The sequence below is a fragment of the Pangasianodon hypophthalmus genome, chromosome 29 (assembly GCF_027358585.1).
Source record: "Pangasianodon hypophthalmus isolate fPanHyp1 chromosome 29, fPanHyp1.pri, whole genome shotgun sequence".
Classification (NCBI taxonomy): Eukaryota; Metazoa; Chordata; class Actinopteri; order Siluriformes; family Pangasiidae; genus Pangasianodon; species Pangasianodon hypophthalmus.
The window spans coordinates 13,888,274-13,911,926 of NC_069738.1; the positions used below are offsets into that span (position 1 = coordinate 13,888,274).

The following is a 23,653-nucleotide window of genomic DNA, read 5'->3' on the forward strand; positions in this document are numbered from 1 at the left end:
GATATGTGGAAATATCTGTAACACAGCACATTTTGTGAAAATGAGTTGAACATAAAGCGAGTTACAGCAGATTACATCAGGGTAGAGCTGCTTTTCCCCATAGACTCACATTGGCTTACAAACGATTCTCGTCCCTCCTAATGTGGCAAGACGCTAATGTATGAATGCAGTTAGTAACAGCAGCATCTGGGTCTCTTATATCTACATTCATGTTGAGGTGCACAATAGTTTTTTTTTTTTTCTGATTATATTACAATACTGTAATATAATCAGAAAAAAAAAAAACTATTGTGCACCTCAACATGAATGTAGATATAAGAGACCCAGATGCTGCTGTTACTAACTGCATTCATACACTTGTCTCAGATGCATGTGCTACTGAATTTTGCACTTTTGGTCCTTGAACGTAAATTAAGTAAATTAACGTAACAGGTAGATTAATCTGTGTGCACAGCCTATGTTAGGAAATGCTGTTTCACAAAATACTTCACTTTAACTTTTTTCTGTGAGAGGGCTTCTAACCTCTGAATGCCCAAATCTTACAATCAGCAGCTTTAACAATCCTGCTAGTGGGTGAGCTGCTGATCATCACTTCATAAAAAGACTTAACTTATAATTCCCATAATACTTGTAAAGCTACAATGCACAGACTTTTTTTTAGTTGAAATTAAAAAAAGCATAATTATTGAGTCAGATACAAAATACTCTATAATGTAATATTGCTGAACTGTTGTGAGTCGCTCTGACAATCCTGTGAAAGTAATTCGCAGCTCTGTGTCAGGGTGTTGGGTAGGAAGATCGGGTCAGATACGTTAAACGTCATCAACTTTAGGTATGAAGAACTCCTACTACAGAGTGACATGAAATGCAAGAGCCCAGTATTATACAGTACTATAAGAGGAAAGTGGATTCAGGTGAACAGGTAAAACCTAAACCGATGGCCCTAAGGGGATGATGATAATTAACTGCTGATAATTATATTCTTACAAACACCAAACCATATTCTACCCTAGTATGTTAGTATATCATTTGCTATGTCTGTGTCCTGTTTAGTGCATAGAATGCAGTTTGAGACACAGCCCTGAATTCTCATTGAATATGTATTACTTGGCACTTGCTGCTGTCAGATTAATCTGCACAGTACAGAAGGACATGCTACAAATTTTCTTCCAGAAGTAGCTCGCAGTAGCATTTTTGTCGTACAGCCATCATCTTTAAGCAGTGTTTTCCATGGTAAAGGTTACAGAGACACTGGAAAATGAACAGGTACAAATGGATCCCTTTGTGCTGTGTTAGTGCAGAGAATAAGCCAGAATACCTCAAGACAACAGATACAGAATCCTATTCAGCATCGGATCTCACTCACACACACACACACACACACACAAGTCAGTTTTTTGGGTTCCCCCTTGCAGACTATGTGTAGTTTCCAGCTCCAAGGTTGCCCCTGCCTTTAAACATAAGCACTTTAAACACGAAAAAAATTGGGAGATAGAAAATGCATACTGAAGAAGCTGTAGTAGGAATACTGAGTAGAAATTGTTTCGACTTTCTGATTGTTTACATTTACTCAGATGTAATACTGTGTAACATAAAATCAAGAGACAATTTAAAATTGAAAAATACAAAAAGACTAATACTGTGATGTATGAATGAGATCAAGGCAGACATTTGAATAAAAAACTAATAGGAGTCTATTATATTGCTGTGTATAATCCTAGTAGTTTTCACCTTCTCTTTAACCCTTGTTATTTGGCAGCTTATGAAACAGCAATTGATCCACTTGATCCTATTATTTTGCATTGCAAAATATGTATTGCATATTAATAAAATACTAATGACAATGTTTTTGTTCATTGGGTGCACTCTCCTGTAAAGAAAACGGCCCGCTGTTTAAAACACAGGTTCTCAACCTTAGAGCCGAGACTGCACGAGGATTCACCCGAGATGCTGATGGGTCTCAGGAGATTTTTACCTGCCTTTATTTATAATGTAATTCTATGCAGAGACACTTGATTTAATAATAATTAATAACAATTAAAATTTTCAGATTATTATTATTATGCAAATTTCATTAGACTTTGTTCAATTTGGAGCTCCTCATAAGCCCATTTTACACCAGACCGCAAACATGAAATGCGACTAAACTGACGAATGCATCCATTTGCTAGTAGTTATTAATGGAACGCAGTGTTCAGTGCCCTTGTGCACATCAAATCAAAGTAATGATCTAGGTTGGATGTAACAGGCAAGAAAAATGGGGTCACTGGACAATAAAAGTTGAGAAACCGTGGTATAAAAGATATGCTGACCAAGCACTCATCTGCTACATTTACAGCTCACTTTAATTTAATTCATAATTTTATCTATAAAAAATTCGGTCCACAAGATTAGCGGTGTCTCAGAATAAGCTGTCACCTCTGATGTCCTCAAAAACCTCTGATGCAAAAAAAGCCTCTTTTTAAAAAAATAATCTTTAAAATCTTGTGGATTTTAAAGGGAGGATACTATTAATGAATTAATAAGATCATGTTTATGTATTTAATATCAGCCTGGAATGGCACTGCACAGTTTTTGAGTATACTTACAGCCCAAAACTCAGATGATGATAGCTAATCACTGCGTAAGTTTGAAGTTTTTATTCTTCAAAACACCTTTATGGAAATATCATATTTATCACAATATAGGTCCACATCAGAGTGACATCATTACTGCAGTCAAATTACAGAATTCCACTGAAGGGAAGAAGTAGTCTTCATTCTCTTTGGCCCAGATTTACTAAAATCCTAAAACAGACTGCTAACTGGTATGTGCGCTTGCAGCTAGTGTACAAGTTTGTTTTAAGACCTTTGAGTGCAAAATATTGTTTTGCCATACTGCTGACACAAGCCAGCGCATAACTTCAGAACGTCAGAGGCCTTTGAATCCTCTATGCAGGATAAACCATTTATTTAAAACCTGAATCCCAGTCTGGCCTGGATTTTGGAACCACACCAGGCCTGTGACTCTCAGGTACGCTTATGGAAGGCTGTGATTTGCATTGTTTTACATGATATTATATATGATGATATATATGGTACTGCTGATCTGGCTTTACCGTTTATACAGACCTCACATGTACACACTGTTCAGACCTGATAGAAAGAGAGATGTACTTTTTCTGCCAGCGTGGTATGGTATATTGGCAGATCTGGAACTGTAGCTTCAGTCTGGTACTGTGTAGGTGGGGGTGTGACTACATCTGTTCTTATTTGTGTAAAATTGTAAATAAATGCTCTCCTTCTCTTGTTGGCTAGGGACAAATAGTGAACCAATAATTATGTTAAAAGGGTGGCCACTTCTATCACAGAATCAGATTGCAGTATAGAGGCTAGTAACTAGGATTTTGTTGGTAGAAAACTTGGTCCGTAGAAACATGTCTGTAGAAAATACTGATGTTTAGTTAGTGTAGACTTTCTGTACATCATTGTGGAAGCATGTCATTTTCAAGCCATTCTTCTCTCTATGGATAATTAAATACACAATGGCATAATGTACAAAAGGCTCTCAGTGGATCGCTGCAAACAGGTACAACGCATGTTTTTTTCCTACAAATTCTACATATTATTTTCTTTTTCAAAGCCAAATCCATATTATCACGTGTGCACGTTCTTGTTTTGTCACTGTATTGTCATATTTGAATCAGATATATCACTCTTTTTTCTGTGGTTGTATCTCAGGTGATGTTCTATTGGAATGTAGTATTTATTTATGCAGGACAACAAAGTTCAGTTTTACAAATAAAATATTTATAGCTTTCATACTGTTTTTACTGTTGAAGACCTTTATGTGATTTTCTGTTAAATACATTTTCCCATTATTATTATTCATAAATCACACAAAAATGTCTTCAACAGTGAAGTTGGGTTGAAAACTCTATGAAGCACTCTGAAAAGTGCCACTTTTGTCCTTGTGCCTGTTAATTTAACCATGTGGAAAGCAATCATGCACATATTAAGCTTAAAAACTGTTTTATTATCAGCTTATTAGCTTAAATCTGATGTTTTCTTTAACTTTTAAATTACATTGTATTTTTCTGTCATTTGTTATTAAGGACTTGATCTTCATTCAAAATAAAAAAAAAACATCAGAACAATAGGTTTTGGTTATGTACCTCAGATAGAAATTCCTTCAAAATACTCTGATTTACTAAAGGTTTATGTGTATAAAAATATCTGCAAAAATAATAACACCCACAAAAATGTGCAAGCTGATTTTCAACAGTTTATGGGGGACTGTGTCTTTCAAATAAGCAAAATAGTCCAGTTATGCATGTTTGCATTAATGAATATGTAATTTGTAATTTCTAGCTAAAAGTGATAGTCACTTTGGGAACAGCAATGCATGCACAAACTAAAATGTCCAGAGTTTGTGGAAGTCTCCTTCCACCAGATGAAGACAAAATCATAGGTTTCTCTAGGTTCACTAGGTTTTAATAATGAGAAGGTCTAGGAGATTATGCGTCATTACTTGGTCAAGAAGGGTCTTAAAAAGACTTAAACAGCATTTAAACAGTAACTTTGAGAAGATTTTCATTCAGTCATCTGTCCTATGAACAGAGTATACACCCTTATTTTGTGTTCAAATTGTATATTGCATAGTTTTTATATGCAGCTCACAACCCTTAAATGGTGTTATGTGTGTGGCTAGGATTCTGAAGTCACCACAGCTATCTGTATGATGACACATGCAAACACACAGCTATCTGTATGATGACACATGCAAACACACAGCTATCTGTATAATGACACATGCAAACACCTCATTTACATATTGTTTTCTACACCTACTTTGGCTGTAATGTGACATTACAGCTCTTTGTAAATGACCCACAACATGCCCACTTTCTGCATGCACAATTAATCCCCTTGCACACACTAATTACCCTGCATTATTTGGTAAATTGGGGCTTTAGAGTATTCATTGATTTGTTTTCCTTGTGCTTATGCTGGTGGGGGTCACAGTGGAAACAGGCTGAGAATGTCAGTCCGGATTTCTCTATCCCCAGCCAAAAATTCCACTTCCTCCTGGGGGATCTCAGGATGTTCCCAAGCCAACTGTGAGATGAAATCTCTCCAGTGAGTCCTGAATCTGCCCCAAGGACATGCCTAATAGGCAATGATAGGGGCATATATTGGTAAATAGCAAGATTTATCCAAAAACTGAGATCCTGCGTCACCACCACAGACTGGTACAGTGACTGTAAGACTGCTGCAGCTGAACCGGTCCATTTGTCAATCGTTTCATTCGAGCCAAACATTTGGATTTGTCTCTTTACCGCATCATACCTAATTTGAAGTCATCATACCTAAAATTAATGTCTACTGAAACATGTGTTCAGACGACACTCCGATAGATTTGATCTAAAATGGTTCATAAAGTTTGGGACAAACTTGGGGAGTCCGTGCCAGCTCGAATGCACACTGTCATTAAAGCAAATGGGACAAATCAAATATTAAGAAACTCTGAAATTCATGTAAATATTTCAATGATTCTAGTTTTTACTCAAGTTGTTGTCATTAATATAATTTGTAATGAGACTTGTATAAAATTAGAGAAGAATGCAAAATAGAAGCATTTGTATAGAAGTGCTCTGAGATGCTTTTCTGCTCACCACAGTTGTAAAGAGTGCTTATTTGAGTTACTGTAGACGTCCTGTCAGCTCAGACCAGTCTGATCATATTACTCTGATCTCTCTCATCAACGAGCGGTTTCAGCCTGCAGACTCTCTGCTCACAGGACGTTTTTTTGGTTTTTTGCAACTTCTGGGTAACTGCATATATGTGTGTGTGTGTGTGTGTGTGTGTGTTTTTATATGCAGTGTACACAGGTAATCATTGACACTGAGTGCATCACACAGAGAAAGTGCTATTTTTAGTTAAATATTCATTAAATTAGTGTGTGTAACTAAAAACACACAAGCTATTTTAAACTTGACAGCATAGTCCATTTATAAAAGTGCAGTAACTCATTGCGATTTACGTGATTTGGTGCTGATCAGTCGAGGTTTACATTAGTTAGTCTTTTTCTGTGTAAAGCATGAGTAGGAGCATGAGTAGGATATGAAAGTTTTTACGGAATTACAGGATTTTTCTTAATACCAGATTTCTTGTGTACATCTGTATCTGGTTCTCCTATCTGTATTTTCTCAAAGCTGTGTGTTCCTGATTCTGAAAAGATCATCTGTCACCTCTACATGCTAATTAATATGCCTAATACACATAATTTCACAAGCAGCCAAATTGTATTTCAACATAAATTCTAAATGAAAACATTTGTTTTGTCAAGAAACACTTTCTTTCACCTCAACAACACCTCCCTTCTTTATTTGAAAACACGAATAACCCCCTGTCTTTTCTGCCTCGCATTTCCACTCACCTAATTGGTCATATCTATGTTTTATTCCGTCCCCTGTTTAGTTTGTTTATCTGTTTTATCTCATAGTAATATCATTTTTCTTTTATTCTTCTTTCTTTTGGTGTTATAAAATGCAGGTGACTGCTACATCAACACCATTCTGAACCACTGTACAGGCAACTACAAATAAAAAAAAGTAGCTGGGACAAATAATCTGTTTATTCAAGGCTAGTGATTTGTCCATCCTTTCTGTGTATTCAACTGGGCAGGGAAAATATATCCAAAAGTTTATAGAATTTGAAAATCATTGTTATCGAGGAAACTGCCTGAGGTTGAAGCCATAATGCCTTCAGTGCTCTCATTATTTTAACTCTTTTTCATAATTCTGATACAAACAAACAAAGCTTTTTCATTCCTAGAACATGGATGGCATGAAATGGTAAAATGGTAAATCTAGAAAAGAATAAGGCCCATCTGCGTTGTCATTGATTAAGTCTTATGGCAGTTTGATGTTTCAAGGTTACAGTGGTCTGTCATACCATAAGAACAACAAGTGAATGCAGCTGGCCCTCTGGCCAATATCTCAACTCTTTCAGCACGAGTATTAGAGCAATGAGCTCCAGATTTATTGGATCATAAATCCTCTCTGTGGAAGACATTTTGTGTCTTCATAGGGGCAAGGGAAATATTTTGGCAGATTACCATTGTGTTGTGATAGGGTAGCTCCTAGTTCTACTCCTGATGCTTCTACCTTGACAACAAAGGGAATTTAATGTTTTGGATGTTTTCTAGCAAGGGTGCTGTGGTGAATCTTTCTTCTAGCTTCTGAAAGGCTTGTGAGGTTGCAGGTGTCCAAATTAATTGCCTTTAATAGAGATGGTAATGATGCAGCCATTGTGCTGAAATTCCTACGAGCTATGATAAAAAATTTGCAAAGCCCAGAAATCTTTGCCTCTCCTTTATCATTCTTTACCATTCGTGGTTCAGGCTATTCTGATACTGCCACCAACTTTTTGTTATCCATCTTCACCCCCTCTGCACCATAGGAAGTAAATGGTTGTCTGAAACTTTTCAGCTTAAAAAAAGATGCTTTTACAGCAATCATCTCAGAACTTTATGCTTAATGTGGCCAGGCAAAGTGTATCAAGATATCATCAATAAACACAACTACCATGATGTCATGGAGAATTTCATTGACAAGCCTGGAACACTAAGGGGGCCCAGCAATGATCTCTCAGCAGTTTAGGTTGCTTTACAGAGTTCTGTGTCTCTCCTCCTCTCAGTGTCATGATTGTTTCTTGTATGCATACATATAATGATTATGTTATGATGGCAATCATGAAGAAGCAGTTAATCATATGGCTGAATTAAACTGTCAACAAAACATTTAGGCATCTTCCCTGCCAAATCTAAGTCAAGGTTGTGATGCTTGTCAGCCAGATTTCTCGCCAAGTTGCTTGAGTTGACTGTTTTGCAGTGGAGGGATTTATAAAACCTTTGGCATACTGATCTTTTGTCTTTTCACTGCCAGCATTCATCAGCAGTGTAAAAGAAAGTCTGCTTAAATCTCCCTCTTTGCAGGCGTCTTTTTCACAGGCTGAGAGAGAGAAAAAATTGTTTTCTTTATCCTTGCAGTAATTGCTCAAGCCACTGTGTGCCTAACCCATCCGAGTCAAATTAGCACATAGTGTGTTTCTCCTGTAGGCAGAATATAACATCAGATTAGTGTTGTTCTATTCTATTTCATCATCAAAAGTATTAAACAGTATAGAATCAAACCATTTACCACATCACACTGAAAAGATATCAGTCTTCTAATACCAGGTGCAACTTGAATAACTACAAACTTTGCAAATTACTCTCTCATGTAATGCCTTGTTATTTTGCAAATCCTCATATATTTTGAGCAAAATAAAACACTGGTCCAAAACCATGAATGCTCTACTCACTCTCTGGGGAAACTGGACTACTTGGAGCAGTGTGCACTTATAAATATAATATCATTAGACTACTACAGTATAGAATACTGTGAAAACACATGCTAAAACTAAGCCTCACAGACCAGCACTACTACTGCTATTTTTGTCTAATGCTCACTGCACAATAAAATGGACTTGTTGAAGCTATGCCTCACGAATCAACATTCGTCAGATATTATTCCTTAATTCATTCATCTTCAGTAAGCACTTTGTCCTGATTATGGTCACGGTGGAACCTACACTGGGCGCAAGGCAGAAATACACCCTGGATGGGAGAGCAGGGGCAGTTTAGTGTAGCCAGTACACGCAAATGTATGGTTTTGGATTGTGGAGTGGAAACTGTCAGGAATTATTGTTCTTTAATTTTTACAGAAACCTGGCCTAACAACTGTATCCTGTACAAAGAAGTGGGACTAGAAGACTAGAAGTTTGCTCGGGTACTGTGGGGCAAGACCATTAAATGATTTATAGGTCATTAGTAGTATTTCAGAATTAATGTGAAATTTTACTACTAATACTAAAGGTGCCTCTAGTTGGGTAACATGGTGGGGCATGTGACAAACAGGAAGGACCTGAGCAATGGAGATAATGAAGGTGCACAGTAGGAGACCAGTTAATTTTTCAAGCTCAGTGTTGAAGCAATATGGAAAGGGAAGACCATTCAGAATGATGTTGGAATTACAGCACTTTTTTATATGGTTCCCCCTTTTGAAGGAACCAAAAGTAATTGGACAATTGGCTGGTCAGCTGTTCCGTGGCCAGGTGTGTGTTATTCCCTAATTATATCACTTACAAGTAAGCAGAAAAATGGTCTAAAGTTGAGTCTAAAGTGTGGCATTTGCATTTGGATTCTGTTGCTGTTAACTCTCAATATGAATTCCAAAGAGCTGTGACTGCCAGTGAAGCACAGCATCATTAGGCTGAAAAATCAAAACAAACCCATCAGAGAGAGAGTTCCACAGGGTCAGAAGTATAAGACCTGCTATTCAGTAACTACACTATATTGCCAAATGTGGACACCTGACTATCACAATCATATGTGGTTCTTCTTCAAACTGTTGCCACAAAGTTGGAAGCACAATTGTATAGAATGTCTTTGTATGATGTAGCATTACAATTTCCCTTAACTGGAACTATGTCCCAAATCTGGGGGACCCATGAAGACATGGTTCGCAAAAGGTTGAAGTGGAAGAACTCAAGTGTCCTGCACAGAACCCTGATCTCACTAATTCTCTTGTGGCTGAATGGGCAAATTCCCATAGCCATGCTCCAAAATCTAGTGGAAAGCCTTCCCAGAAGAGTGGAGCTTATTATATGGGTATGATGGTCAGGTGTCCACAAACCTTTGGCCATATTGTACTATGAATTATGAAATATGAATTATTCAGTAACTACAGTAAATCTACCAGGAAAAAGGATGAGTAAGGAAAGTGAGAGTAAGGAATGTAAGCTTAAAACAGACCAGCCCCCAACTATTTGAAGAGAACTTATCAAACCCTGTTCTGTACCACAATCCCTTCAAACCTCTAGCAAGACTTGAGTGCACTGGCACCCAGGGGGTGGAATGAACTGTGGAACAGCTGAGTCACTGTCTGTCCTCAAAGACTGAAGATCTACCTCTTCACCAAGCACCGATGCTGTAAATGTAAGTTTGGACCTGCTGAGGTGTCCAGGGAGTGTCCTGTTTTGGTATCAAGCATAGCGATACTATATTTGTTATGGCATATTTACAACCCTAGCATGGCTTTAGATTTAAGAGAGGAGATTAAATAGCTACAGCAATTAGTTAAGTCATGTAAATCGGGTTTTATTGTCATTTGTCTATGCAATTCATATACGTTAGGGGAAAAAATGTGCACCACATAAGATAATCTGTGTAGCGAAACATGGAAAAAATGTGTAGCAGCAGAAAGCAAAAAGTGTCTTGTAGCAGTATAGGAGCATTGTCTATGAAATGATGTAATTTTAATTTTCAGTGATGTTCATGCTAGAGTGGTGCTGGGAAGGGTTTTGATCAGTCTTGGTGGATGTTGGAAGGCACCAGTGCGTAGAGAAGTCTGACTGCCCACTCTGCTTGACAGTGAAGAGTCCATGAGAGGGGTGGGAGGGGTCATCCACAGTGATGGTGGCCTTGCAGCTGCAGTGACTGTGGTAGGAAGCATCAGTTGTTGGTAAAGAGACTGTGATATCCTTCTCAGCTGTTTTCACAATACGCTGTAGGGTCTTGCAGTATGAGACAGTGCGGTTACTGTACCACGGAGTGAGACAGGTGGTCAGGATAATCTATGTTGTCCCCCTGGAGAAGGTGGTGAGAAGTAGACAGGTTGTGTTGAGGGTCCAAGCGAGGTCCTCTGTGACATGCAGCTTATGCCCATTTTCTTCATAATTCCTTCATTCATTACCAAATATACTCACCAAGATTTGACTTTATCCTTTTCTGGAAGAGTTCACCATATTAATAGGTCACATCTCCAGTATTAGTAGTTCATCACAGAGAAACTTGCTGGCTGTCAGTGCGACCTCCACCAGTCTGCACTAATCATGCCGCACTGTCATTTTACAGTCTGTTGAGAGAACAGTTGGCAAGCTGTCAATCTGTGGCCTTAATTTGAGAAGTGTCTCAGTGTCAAGTGATACTGATACCCTTTTCATTCATCTTCAGTAAAATACGCCATTGATGGGATACCAGCCCATTGCAGAGCACCATGGACACACATTCATACCTTGGGGCAATTTAGTGTAGCCAGTTCACCTAACAGTAGATCGGAGGAAACTGGAGTACCCAGAGTAAACCCATATGGACATGTGCACAGACTCCATGCAGACAGTAACCCAAGCTCAGGATTGAACCGGGAACCCTGGAGCTATGAGGCAGCATCACCGCCCACTGTGTCACCATGCTGCCCTGGTACACTTTTTGAAATAGCTTGTGTTATCACCTAGGATACGATGTGTAAATCATTGTGTGACTCTGCATGTCTCATAATGTCTCTCTCATTCCTTCTCTTTGTGTCTTATTCTGTGTCTTTTAACGAACAGATCTCATCTTCATACTATTTTTAACTAACAAAGCTCATTTTCTTATTTATAAAGGGATCAGTATGAATCAGCAAAAGCAGCATAGATCAAATATACCTCTGTTTCTTTATATTGTTCATGGAACAGAACAAAGTCCTATGTTGACTTTTGCACTGGAAGCTTCAGCAGTGTTGTTGTGCTGCTACACTCCGTTTAAGGCAAACTGCTGCCTTTATATCACATAGAAGAACATGTTGTCTGACCAGTGGGTGAACGGTTGCACAAAAACCTTTTTTTTTTAGTGTTTTTTTTAGGTTGGACTACCAAGTGTTAAAGTACAAATACACATGGATCTCTATTTCAGTGCCGTGGATCAGAAATACAAATTATTCTTCTTCGTCAAGAACACATTCACTGGTACTTCTATCTTATACATTCTGCCTTCTGCCTTCCTTCTGCCTTCTAAGCTCTCCATTTTGTTTAGTTTCTTTTGTGTATACAGTTATCTGTATTGCTGTCTTTTTAAATCATATAGGTCCTCACAATTAAAGGAAAATTCTGAAGATGAAGAATTTTTTTCTGGTCACAATTAACTAAAAATATTTTTCTTTTCTCAAAAGATAGCTCTCTCTCTAAAAAAGAGAGTTTAGTTAGTGAGGTTAAGGCTATATATAGGTGCACTATAGATTTAGTCATAGTACTAGTTTGCTACAGTTATTTAACTCAAACTACTGTATATACACTATATTTTATATAATAGTCAAGCCCTTCTCATTGGAACACTCTAATAAAGTTAATAATACTTAATAAAGGTAGATAAATTAAAACCCAGTGAAAAAGGCAATGCAGATAATAAATGTGCAGTGGACATAAAGCATAGAAAATTCTGCAGTTTAAATACAATATTGTTCAAAGAATATATGCAAAAAAGGAAATACTGGACTAAAAGCAGGAAGGAAATGAATTGGATATATTTAGAAGTGCAGAGAAGGAGTGAGTGGCATTTCTGGTGCTTTTTTAATCGGATAATCATCTCCTCTGGGGCCTGACCTAGCATTTAAGCATATTCGAGAGACAGTAGCTGTTTTTGTGTTTTTGTGTAAGTTTGAGTACTTGTGTATGGTTCTTCAACAAAGAGAATAGTATAGGTATTGCTGACATGAAATGAATTACTGCCACCTGCTGTTTAAAATGTGCTCTCACATGGTTCGATTGAAACATTAGCTCTTTATAACTTCTGTTTAACCAGAACATATATTATGGAAAGGTCAACGAGATCTCACCATCACCCTCTCTGTCAACACCACAGCACTAGTAAAGAAGGCACAGCAGCAGCTCTACGTTCGGAGGTTGCTCAAGAAAGAAAACCTCAACAAGGACCTGCTCATTGCCTTCATTAACACCTCAGTTTAACACAGCTTTTTGTTTAAGAATACCTGACCTGAGAAACTGTTTGCTAAAGGATTAACTAAAAAGTAGGTTTTAGCCTTGACCTTTGAAGACACTAACAAGGCACAGATGCAAGAAAAAGGCTTTAGATCGCAACATTAAATATTCTCTGTATTTTCATTACCTTTGATGCAGGCTGTTACCTGTGGGAGAGTGATGCAGAGGTAAATAGGGACAGAGTTAGATAAAAACAAATTGCACTGGCGGCAGAGGACAGCAACAAAATGGACATTATGAAATTCTGCACCCCTACATTTTTATTTCAGATTTAGAATTTAGAATTTTGAAACATGTTCTGGTATAATTTTATGTTTGTTTTAAGTAGCAAAGGTAGCTGGATGGAGAAATTAGTCCATTTTTATTGTTCAACTCTTACACTAGTGCAGCATGTCAGGATAAAAAAAAGACTAAAATAGAATATACACTCTTAATTTAAATGTGGCTTGTTTGAATGCAACTCTTAGTAACATTTAACTAACAAGGAACATTAATTAACATAGCAGAACACAAAATACATTTTAATAGTTAGAGTGATATTTATAATATTAATTTGTGAAATAAATTAATTAAACAAAAGATGAGATTGTGAGTTTCTCTCACAGCCCCATTTGTAAATCAAGTGGCCCCACATGGGGTCGCAACTTTAGGACCCCTGCATTAGGACATTAATGTTTATATTGGCTAATCTGTGATGTGAGTCAATTTGAACCTGATATTATATATATATATTTTTTAACATTTCATCAATTCCATTAGTTATGTGAGATTTCATGTTTAATGTCATCATCCGGTTTATATTTCACACCTGAATAGTTGTTCTGTTTACTAATTTTATACTAGAAGCAACACTTTTGTGCAGCATTTTTTTTTTTCTAACAGCCTCTAACACAAGTAAAAACACTTGCATTTTGTCAGACTTCAGTTGGTGTAATTACTTAGCATCCAGGTTCTGATGTTCTTTCACACATTGCTTATATTAAACATTACATTTGTGACTTAACCCAGATAGAACCTTATAATACTAAGGTCACAAACTGTTGTTTAGCATCTACTTTGTCTGTAGCACAGAGTTATCAGCATAACTATAACTGTACATAGTGGCAGCGTATGCAGTGATCCTATAACATACATTGTGTATGCACAGTTAATTCACCAGATAGTTTAGTCTATCTAAAAATGTTGTGGTATAAAAAGCCTCATGAAGATTATATAATAAAAACCATGAATAAAAAAAAGATGAAGCCATGATCAGATGTCAGTAATGTCATTTACTACTTTATCCAGCGCTGTCTTAGTACTGTGATGACTACAGTATTTGAATGAATAAGGGAATGAATAGTGTATGTAGGCTTCTGTGAATGATGCAATGATTTTATCATCCCTACATGATATTACACTGTCACAACACCCAGTGATGTTTACTCCGAAAATATTATATTATCAAACCTTCCAGCCTTTACAAATTTTGTGTAGGAGTTCCGCGATAACACTGGAGTACGGCAGAAGAGCAGTCTTTTCTCCTCAATAAAACAGGACATGAGAAAACAGACACCAAACATTTAGGCAATTTAGAATATGGTCAAAAACAGAGGAAAAAAGGATGAAACTGACAAGATTAAATAGGCCTACAACAAAGTGTCAGGTCTAACACTTTGCAAATAATTTTAATGGTGATGATAATTAGAAAGTGATTATATTACTGGTGCTCTTGTTTCAGATGCATTCAAGCACTTTGAGCAGCAGCAGAGCAGTGACAATGTCAGCCATGTGGACATTAGACAACCAATTTGTAAACCGATCGTATCTTTTAAGTATATATTTTAGGTTTATTGCACATTACTGCAGAATTACTTAAAAATTGACCATCCAGCTGAGTTTCCATGATTGTTGCTGCTGGCTTGCAGTTCCTGACTGCACAGCTGGTAGTATTATTACACCCTCCCCTAGGCTCCCTAAATCTGAAATGGTGGAAATGCTTTGGGTTAAAATGGAAAATCGTGAACAGGGAAAATCAATATCATACAAGCCTGGTTTGGACTTCCTGCTCCTCTGCTGCTAATCTGATTATACTGTTCGCTATACAAGTAGGTATCAGATTAACTGAGTATAGGTGCATATTCAGACCTAATATTTTATATTTCGTCATTAAATATGTGATGTGATGGTAATCACTGCTACAGACTGTTGATTTTTATAAATGTTTCGTTGTCTTTGATTAGAGTGAAGTGAGTTGATCAAGTAGCAATAATAGCCTTTCTGTAGTTTTTTGTAGTTCTCTCTAAAGCCGTTCCTGCCATGTGCAGAAGAAGAATATAAATATACAGAGTAGAATATAATGAAAAGACGTCACTTGATCGAGTTTTGTGAGGTCAAAATGCTGTTCAAGGCTGATAAATCTGGGAGACTTTCAGTAAAGCCAGTTACTGTAGCTGACATTATAGGACACTTAATGCTTAATATTATTGCAGAGACACGGTTTGAACAAAAGAGATAGTGATCTGTTTTTCAGAAATAATCCTCAGAAACTATGCTTTCTGTGTTTTCTATATCAGTGCCAAATGTCAGTATTAAATCAAGGGTGTGCCTGCGATAGTTAGGGGGCCCTGTTACATTTTGAGTAATGCTCACTGACTCTAGGGACATTGACCAGTAAGGATTTTGCAAGAGCAAATTTTAAAATATACAAATCAAGCATATATTTGGTAATTGTTGAAACAGCCAATCAAACAAATAAAAAATAACAAAGTGAAAATTCAATGTGATTGCAGCTTAACACCCACCAGAATAACATAATGTTATAAAACTATTTAGAATTATAAATAAGTCAGTGGATCAACAGTAAATATCCTTCAACACAGCTGTAGACAGTTTATTTATGACAGCTTCATATTTATGTGCCACATCTGGCATGGGCTCCAGACCAGACATGTTCATTTTGTTTCAATTGTATAAACTAAATTTATACACCCAGGTGGTTGAAAATCCAAACATTTCTGCAATTATTTAAAAATGAGTAAAAACCACTGGAACCATGCTATCCCCAAAGATTTTTTGTGGCGGTTTTTGTGGGGTATTTTTTTCTCTCTGCCTGCTAGAATGTTCTTGTTAATTAAGTGAGTACCTCTGTAGGTGATTACTGCTACTGTCTTGCCTTAAAAATATCCTCTTATCTCTTTCTCTCTTCATATGCAGTTTACGGAGAGAGGGCTACACTGTGCAGGTCAACGTCAATGACTACCTGGACATCTACTGCCCGCACTACAACACAAGCCATCGGGGGGTGCTAGAGCGTGGTGTGGCTGAGCAGTATGTACTTTACATGGTTAGCTACCGTGGCTATCGCAACTGTGACCCGCAGACGGGCTTCAAACGTTGGGAGTGCAATCGCCCACACGCACCACACGGACCAATCAAATTCTCTGAGAAGTTTCAACGCTACAGTGCCTTCTCGCTCGGCTACGAGTTCAACGTGGGCCACGAGTATTATTACATATGTAAGCATTATTAGCTAATATAAACCAATGCATTTATCTGTAGCTATGTAATTGTAATATGCAATTGACAACTACCTACAGTTTATAAGTATTTATTTATATATACTGTATATATACACACAAAGAAATACATTTGGTTCTACAGTACACATACACAGTGCTTGGTGGCCTGCAAAAACAACATAGTCACATTCGAATTTTGATATTTTCTACTAAATATCGTTATGAACAAAAGTTATAGCATTTTAGCATCTGGTTACCCCCAAAAGTAAAAAAGGAGAAAATTGCATTTAAAGATTTCATGCACTGCCTATGTCCACATTTGTAACTTAATCCACTGGAAAAACATGGAAAAAACATGGAAACACAGTATTACAGTAAAGAATTATAAAGAATTGTAAAGAATTATAAGTTTACAGTAGGAAAAGAGTCATCATTTGGGAAAATAATTGCTGATTAAATAACTCACTGTTCTATTGGCTAAACTTGTTGTTATGAATGTCTTTTTATTATGTCATTTAAATGTTTTAAATCTTTGTCTGCTGTCACCGTTGTCAGCATGGATCACCTCTCACATTTAAAGTCTTAATGAATGATTTTTTTTTTTTTTATGTGTCGCCTCCCTTGCAGAATATAATCGGCTCATTTCCATGATTACCAGATGCCTGAATTGTGGAGTAATTTGGAAAATTAGTGTTATTTTGTTTAAATGTTATGCACTTTTGTAAGACCCAGTGTTCTGAGCAAAATATTTGTTGTGTGTTTGAACGCATATTGTGAAATTTATCACAAAGGAAAATGTGCAGTAGACTCCTCTAGTCCTTCCACAGCATCACTGAAATGTAATGGTTGTAATATCTTGTACTGTGGCCATCATCCCTATGCTATTAGCCCTAGGTCTGTGATGGCACTCTACACTACTGTATTACATGAAGTACACTGTTGTGTCTATATGCTCTGGGACCTTTTTCCTCCCTGTCCTCTTGCTGCATCACATCTTCCTTGGTGCACCAGCAGCTCATGTTTTACAAAATAAGCACTCTTTTAAAAGCCTAATATGAATGCAGAGGATGAAATATACTGTTTTAATCTATCTAATGTAATTCGACAGCTCAGTAAGTGACAGGAGATGTACTATTGTGTGTGTATTTTGCAGCCACACCCACCCATCACCATGGCCACAGCTGTTTAAGACTGAGGGTATTTGTGTGCTGTTCTACACGTGAGTTCCATTGATTTTTCACATACAAACACACTCACACATATATACATGTATGTTGGATAACAACCTTGATCTTATGGTTTAATATGCATGTTAATTCCAGAATTACTGCCACATGACATAAAAAAACACTTTACATACTGTTTTGAATAGTTGCCATTCAAATGATTGGAGAAACTCCTTGCCTTACCACATGCACAAACCTAAGAATACAAAGGAGTTTGAAATGTTCTGCATTGGGGAGGGTCCAGGATCCCTCTACAACCTCATTAGACACTCAGTGCTGTCATTCTCTCCAAGGGAGCCTCAATAATTTTAAAGTCAGTGTTAAAATAGAATCAGGGATGCTGGCGCAGAAAAAAAAAACGCCCCACTGCTGCATCTCCCAGGGGCTGGAGCTGGCAAACCCTGCATTTATCATATGAGAGGCGATGCGGATTTACAACAGTGACCTGGATTGGTTGAGTTGACATTTTAGCTGGTGTTCATTCTTCTGCAGTTTCGCATGCAGGTGATGATGCAGACCAAAACCCTCCTGAGTACACAGCCAGACCTAAAATACACAACATTGGTGAGTGTATACACACACACACACACACACACACTTCAGCACATTTTGGAATTCCATAACACTATGCATGTTAATAATGCATTTTGATGTTGCATTATACATTGTATACATATTTATGTGAAGCACTACGGTCCATCAGCATTTTCCATGGTAGCTGTCCAATAATGATCTGCATTTATTTTAGATTATACTAGCGACCAGTTTCACAAACACGTTTATAAAGCTTTCGCTCTCGCACCCAATACACAACATCTTTCTACAAAAAAAACATTTTTGCTTCACCTGAGAGGAGGAGATGATTACTGTTTGTAAGTTTGGCTTCTGCAAAGCGTAAAGCATCCACATGACACACACAAGCCTTAATTTCACACAGAGACTGCATTAAAAGGCTCTTTGCCTCCAGGTATGCACCGTGGCATAATGCCTGGGATTCTGGGAAGGCATTGAGAGGCTCTGTGTCTGAGTGCACATGGCACTGCACATCAACAAAGATAGGACACAATTTCCCTGGGCGTCAAAAGCATTTTAGAGGGTTTTCTTTGTGTGTGTGTGTGTGTGTGTGTGTGTATTAACTATGCTTGGAAACTACCTTTACATATCCATGTATGACCCTTATATAATTATATGCTTATATAATTTTGGTGAGCTTGTCAATTTTCTATCCTCCAACCAACTTACTCCCCATCAGTTGACCTTGAAGTAAACACAGATGACATCATTTTAAACAACTGATATTTACAATGTCATAAAAAAAGGCAGAATGTAATGGCTATGTGGCCACTACATCAAGGTCATGAAATTGTAATGTGTGTGCAAGATGTAGGCTTTTTATCATGCTTTTAATCTGTATTTTATTAATTTGACAAATCAAAGTAATGCTAAGGTTTTTGTTAATTTGATGTGCTCTCCTGTAAAGAAAAGGTGTCGAAGGTTTAAACAATAAGCTGAGCAAGCTTATGCTAACAGCTCACTTTAATTAAGTGTTGTTCATAATTTTATCTATAAAACATTTGCTTGAGATAACCACCGTCTTTGGTTAAGATGCTGTCTCCTCCCATGTTCTGTGTGAAAAAAACCTTTTTGTGGACTTTAAAGGGACAATACTATTTATTAATTAATTATTAGTGTCGTATTTATGTAGTTAATATTGGCCTCAAATGGTATTCCATATTTTTTAAGGTATTTAAAGCCCAAAAGCGTGACATATTGTCGTTGCACCAAATTATCAGACAGTGGTGCTGGACATAATACTGCTTCTCACTTGAGCTGATACCGGCACAACAACACTGGCCTGAAGTCTCCCCGCTTCTCTTGATTACTGCTTCATTTCCGCATTAAGTCCAAGGTCAGAATGTAAGTGAGACAGCGTGAAACTGAGACACGTCTCTGTTTTAGGCAAACTCTAATCCATGTACAACACAACTCTGCTGCAACTCTGAATAGTGCTTAAGTCTGTAGTTAGGTTTAAGGTCTGAATAACAATGTGCTCAGTTTTGGTATTAAATCCTCACTATGTGCGTGTAACTCTACTTAAATATCACCATAAGTTAGAAGTATGCCTTGCTGATTTTCTGTAGTACAAATTTATGCTGAAAGGATCTATGAAAGATAAGCTTAATTTACAAATAATTCTTTAAAATTACATGCATCTGATATGTAAAGTTGTGAGTTGTTATTAGTTGTCTCTGATTGTTTTCCCTTTCTCCCTGGATTAGATGAGTTTAACCGTAACATTCCCAAACTGGAGAAGAGCGTCAGCGGTAGCAGTCCCTCTCGAGATCGTCTGTTGATGACCATTGCGATGTTGCTCCTGGGTGCCCTTCTCATCTCCTAGCCACTGTCTCCCTTGTGACTTTTCAAACCTACTAGTAGAACTAATAGGGAAATATAGCATTAGATCTATTACACCCAAACAGTGGCCTTTGGGACCGAGGGCTGGACAAAGTGAATGATCCAAAAATGCCCTCAACTGGATGGATGATTGAATATCTGAATGTTGAAATGTGAACTTGCCTTTTTGATGGAACATCAGCTATTATCTTCTCCTTAGGATATAAAGGATGAAGACCTTGAATGGAATATTGAAGCATTTCTCATCTAATTATACAGACAACTACATCTGGATTATAGTAGGCTCTGTGCATCTCACACTGCTTATACATTCTGTAAAGTGGACATTGTTGGACAGTGTGAGCTTGTCTCAAGAACATACTGCAACTGCGAAACTACTGGATGCATCAATTACCAGGTTGGTGATAAAGACCAAATAGATCCTCTACAGGATTGCATCCAGCTGTTAGAGTCAAGGTGCAAGACTTACGAGACTTAGACTCACCATTTTTGTTACTTTCAGCAAATTGTGTTTAGAGTGCAATGGAACTCAATGGAACAAGAAGAATTCTGCTTGCTCATGTATTTGCTAAAATTGAAAATATTGATTAGCAACACAGTGTGAAGATGGTCATCAGATACTAAGCTAACTTCAGTAATGATGACATTCTTGACCATTTCAGGTTAAAGGCTAAAGTCTGACATACTGATCTTGGCTCAGCATCCTGAGCTAATGTTAAATTATATTCCCACCTGTGACCACAATGCTCCAATGTCTGCATTCTCTTTCTACCTGATCTTACAAGTTATACTTCACATAAGGTCTTTACAATGAAGGTGAAGCAAATGATACTTATTGCTAAATAAATGAACTTCTTTGCAGGTGATTTCCTGTAATGTTTTACCACCCAGGGAATAACCCTGTATAATGTACTAAACATACCGTGCCTGAGAAGGTGTGTCACTGTTTAGCATAGCGACCATTTTGTAAAAGGACGTGAGTTGTAAACTGCAGATCACCATTTTATATTAAATAATTGCAGTTTGGAAATATGCTTTACTGTACAGTTTACATTTAGTAATAGCTTTGTGTGGCATTGGTGCTTTATTTATTGATCTACAGTATTTATTTATTAGGTGAGTGGAACGCGACTGACTTCTCATGAGGATCAATAATACAGCGGATCAGAAAGCAAGATTCAAAAGATCCAAAAATTTAGTAGGATGAGATTCTGTACTCATCTACTCAGGCTGTAGTCAGCAACAGAGAGAACTGTTGGAAAGTCTGTGAAAGGTTGTTTTTTCAGTGTTTCTCCCAAAGGGAATTTATGACATTAAATTATTATTATTATTATTTTGGTATATGTGTATCATTTTTCCCCCAGGTGACATGCATAGACGTGTGCCAGCTACTTCAGATAATCATTGTGAAACTTCACCTAGTCTGATTATATATATATATATATATATATATATATATATATATATATATATATATATATATATATATATATATATTCTTTGATACTGTTTGTACATTTAGGGCAAGTGTCAGGATTGGGGAACAGTTCAGTTTGAAAAGCGGTCATTTATTCATATTGCTGCACTATTATTCTTATATACAAGTTTAAGAGCTTGGCAAGAATGTATTTAATTACGTGTATGTGTGTTACGAGTGTACATTTTATGGGGAATGTTGCAAGTGAGTGTGTGCATTTTAGGATTTTCATATTTGTTTAGGTACACATTTGTAACTTTTCAATATGCAAGTGTGTGAGACACTGGGGCAGTTTTGTGGGGATGATACTGACAGTATTTATTGTTGGAAACAATAGTGCCAGTCATGTTTACTTATGAGTAGAATGACTAAAACATGTCAAGATTTCATGAATGACAATAAAAATAAAACCAACAATAAACCGTTGTACCTTAAACTTGACTGCAGTCATTATTTGGAAACCTCAAATGGGGAGAAGCATAAAAGAGCATTTTATATGAATTACATAAAATTACGTATACGCCTCAAACACTTTACTGTGCATTAAACAGGATGAAAACTCTTCTTGCAGTGAAGAAATTAGAAGAAAGCTAGCATTTGCTGTGCATGCTCAGTTTTCTAGCAGAAAATTATTTTGAAGGAATGCAAAGATATTATCACCTGACTGTGCTAACTGCAAAATAGCAGTTTTAATTAGCCCTTCTGTAGGATTTTACAGTTGTGATCAAATGTGGGTTTTTTGTTCAAGGATAGAATTTATTGTAGTTTTTGGGTATGACCTAATGCTAGTACTAGTCACAACACAAACTAGAGTTAAATTAGAAAATTGAGTTAGCCAGAAACGTACATAAAATTTAGGGGGTGCAGTTTCTGGTAGGGTGTCAGAAATAGAAATCAAGAACGCGTCACTACAGGACGAACTGGTCTAGTGAGAAAATACCGGTGATAAATTTGCTCAGAGACACGTGAACTGACCAGTTGCAGTTCAGAGCAAACCAGTGTTACTGCACTTGGGAAGGAGTTCAAATTACTATAAATACACACTAAGCTGTTGTGTTTACAGTTTGTGGACGTGTGTTTATATGTGAGAGATAGAGAGTGCTAGCCACTGAAATCCTCTTTCATAAATATTATATTATTAGAGCAAATTAATTAGATCGAAACATGACTGGCAGACAGGGAATGATCCTGACCATCTTGATTATCATGCAAACACCATTACCGGCCCAACAACACTGGCCTGAACGCCGGTCTCGCTTCTCTTTATCACCCACTTCCACATTGTGTCACAGAGAATCACAGTGACAGGCGATAATGAGCTGCACCTGCAACTATTGAAGTCCATGTGTGTGTCATTCATTCATTCATTCATTCATCTTCAATGCTTTATCTTTGGTCAGGGACGTGGTTAAGCCAGAGCCTATCCCGGGAGCACTGCGTGCAAGAATACACCTTCAGTTTGCAGATGTGCACATATAAACCATTAAATCTCATTATTGGGCCAGTAAAAAACATTTTAGATTTCCAAATATTTTTTTCCCAACATAAAATGTAATGATACAGAAAAATGTTTGTATGTCAGTAAAAAAAGCAGTATATTACATAAGAGACCAGTTTTCAGACAAAAAACATTATGAAGGCTGCTGGGTTTTGCTGCAAAAAAATAAGAAGCGAGTCGACAGTCAAAGTCTCCAGAAGAACTGTTTCTGCAAGATGCTCAGTAACACTTACAGCTCATAAAACTGCACACACTGCACCTGAGACTACTAATTTATTTTTTTTAAAAAGCAATGGGTCATCACCCTTTGTTTAGTTTATTACTGTTTACTGCTCTTTATAGTATTTTGTGTATTTAGGTATTTAGTATTTTATGTAGAAATGTTTCATTTCATTATTTCTGAAGGCATCTTTGCTTTACAGCGTATCTTTGTATGCGCTTAAGAGTTTTGCACAGTACTGTAGATACCTAAATAAGAAGTCAGAGATGACAACTTCCTGAGACGACATGAGGAAGAAACCTCAGCAAGACACAAAAGTGATCCCAAGTGACCGTAATGATGGGAGTCATCAGATGAACAGGATCACAGCAGCAGCTTGTAGTCCACAGTATCCAGGTAATGTCAGGTCTGTAGGGCGAGAGGAGCCAGAGCAGCAGTGGTTCAGGATCAGATCGAGCAGCGGGAGTGTACATAACCT

The 23,653-nt window shown here is 37.2% G+C and overlaps 1 protein-coding gene across 1 annotated transcript in view; it reads left to right on the top strand.

Moving 5' to 3' along the window:
- Positions 1-21,391, top strand: part of efna3a (ephrin-A3a) — an 83,818-nt gene extending 62,427 nt beyond the window's left edge. Inside the window, exons 2-5 of the mRNA XM_026928319.3 lie at positions 16,035-16,336; positions 17,493-17,558; positions 18,058-18,129; positions 19,845-21,391. Coding sequence (XP_026784120.1) covers positions 16,035-16,336; positions 17,493-17,558; positions 18,058-18,129; positions 19,845-19,963 — 559 coding nt within the window. The 3' untranslated portion in view covers positions 19,964-21,391. The remainder of the gene's footprint in view (positions 1-16,034; positions 16,337-17,492; positions 17,559-18,057; positions 18,130-19,844) is intronic.
- Positions 21,392-23,653: the final 2,262 nt, after the last annotated feature.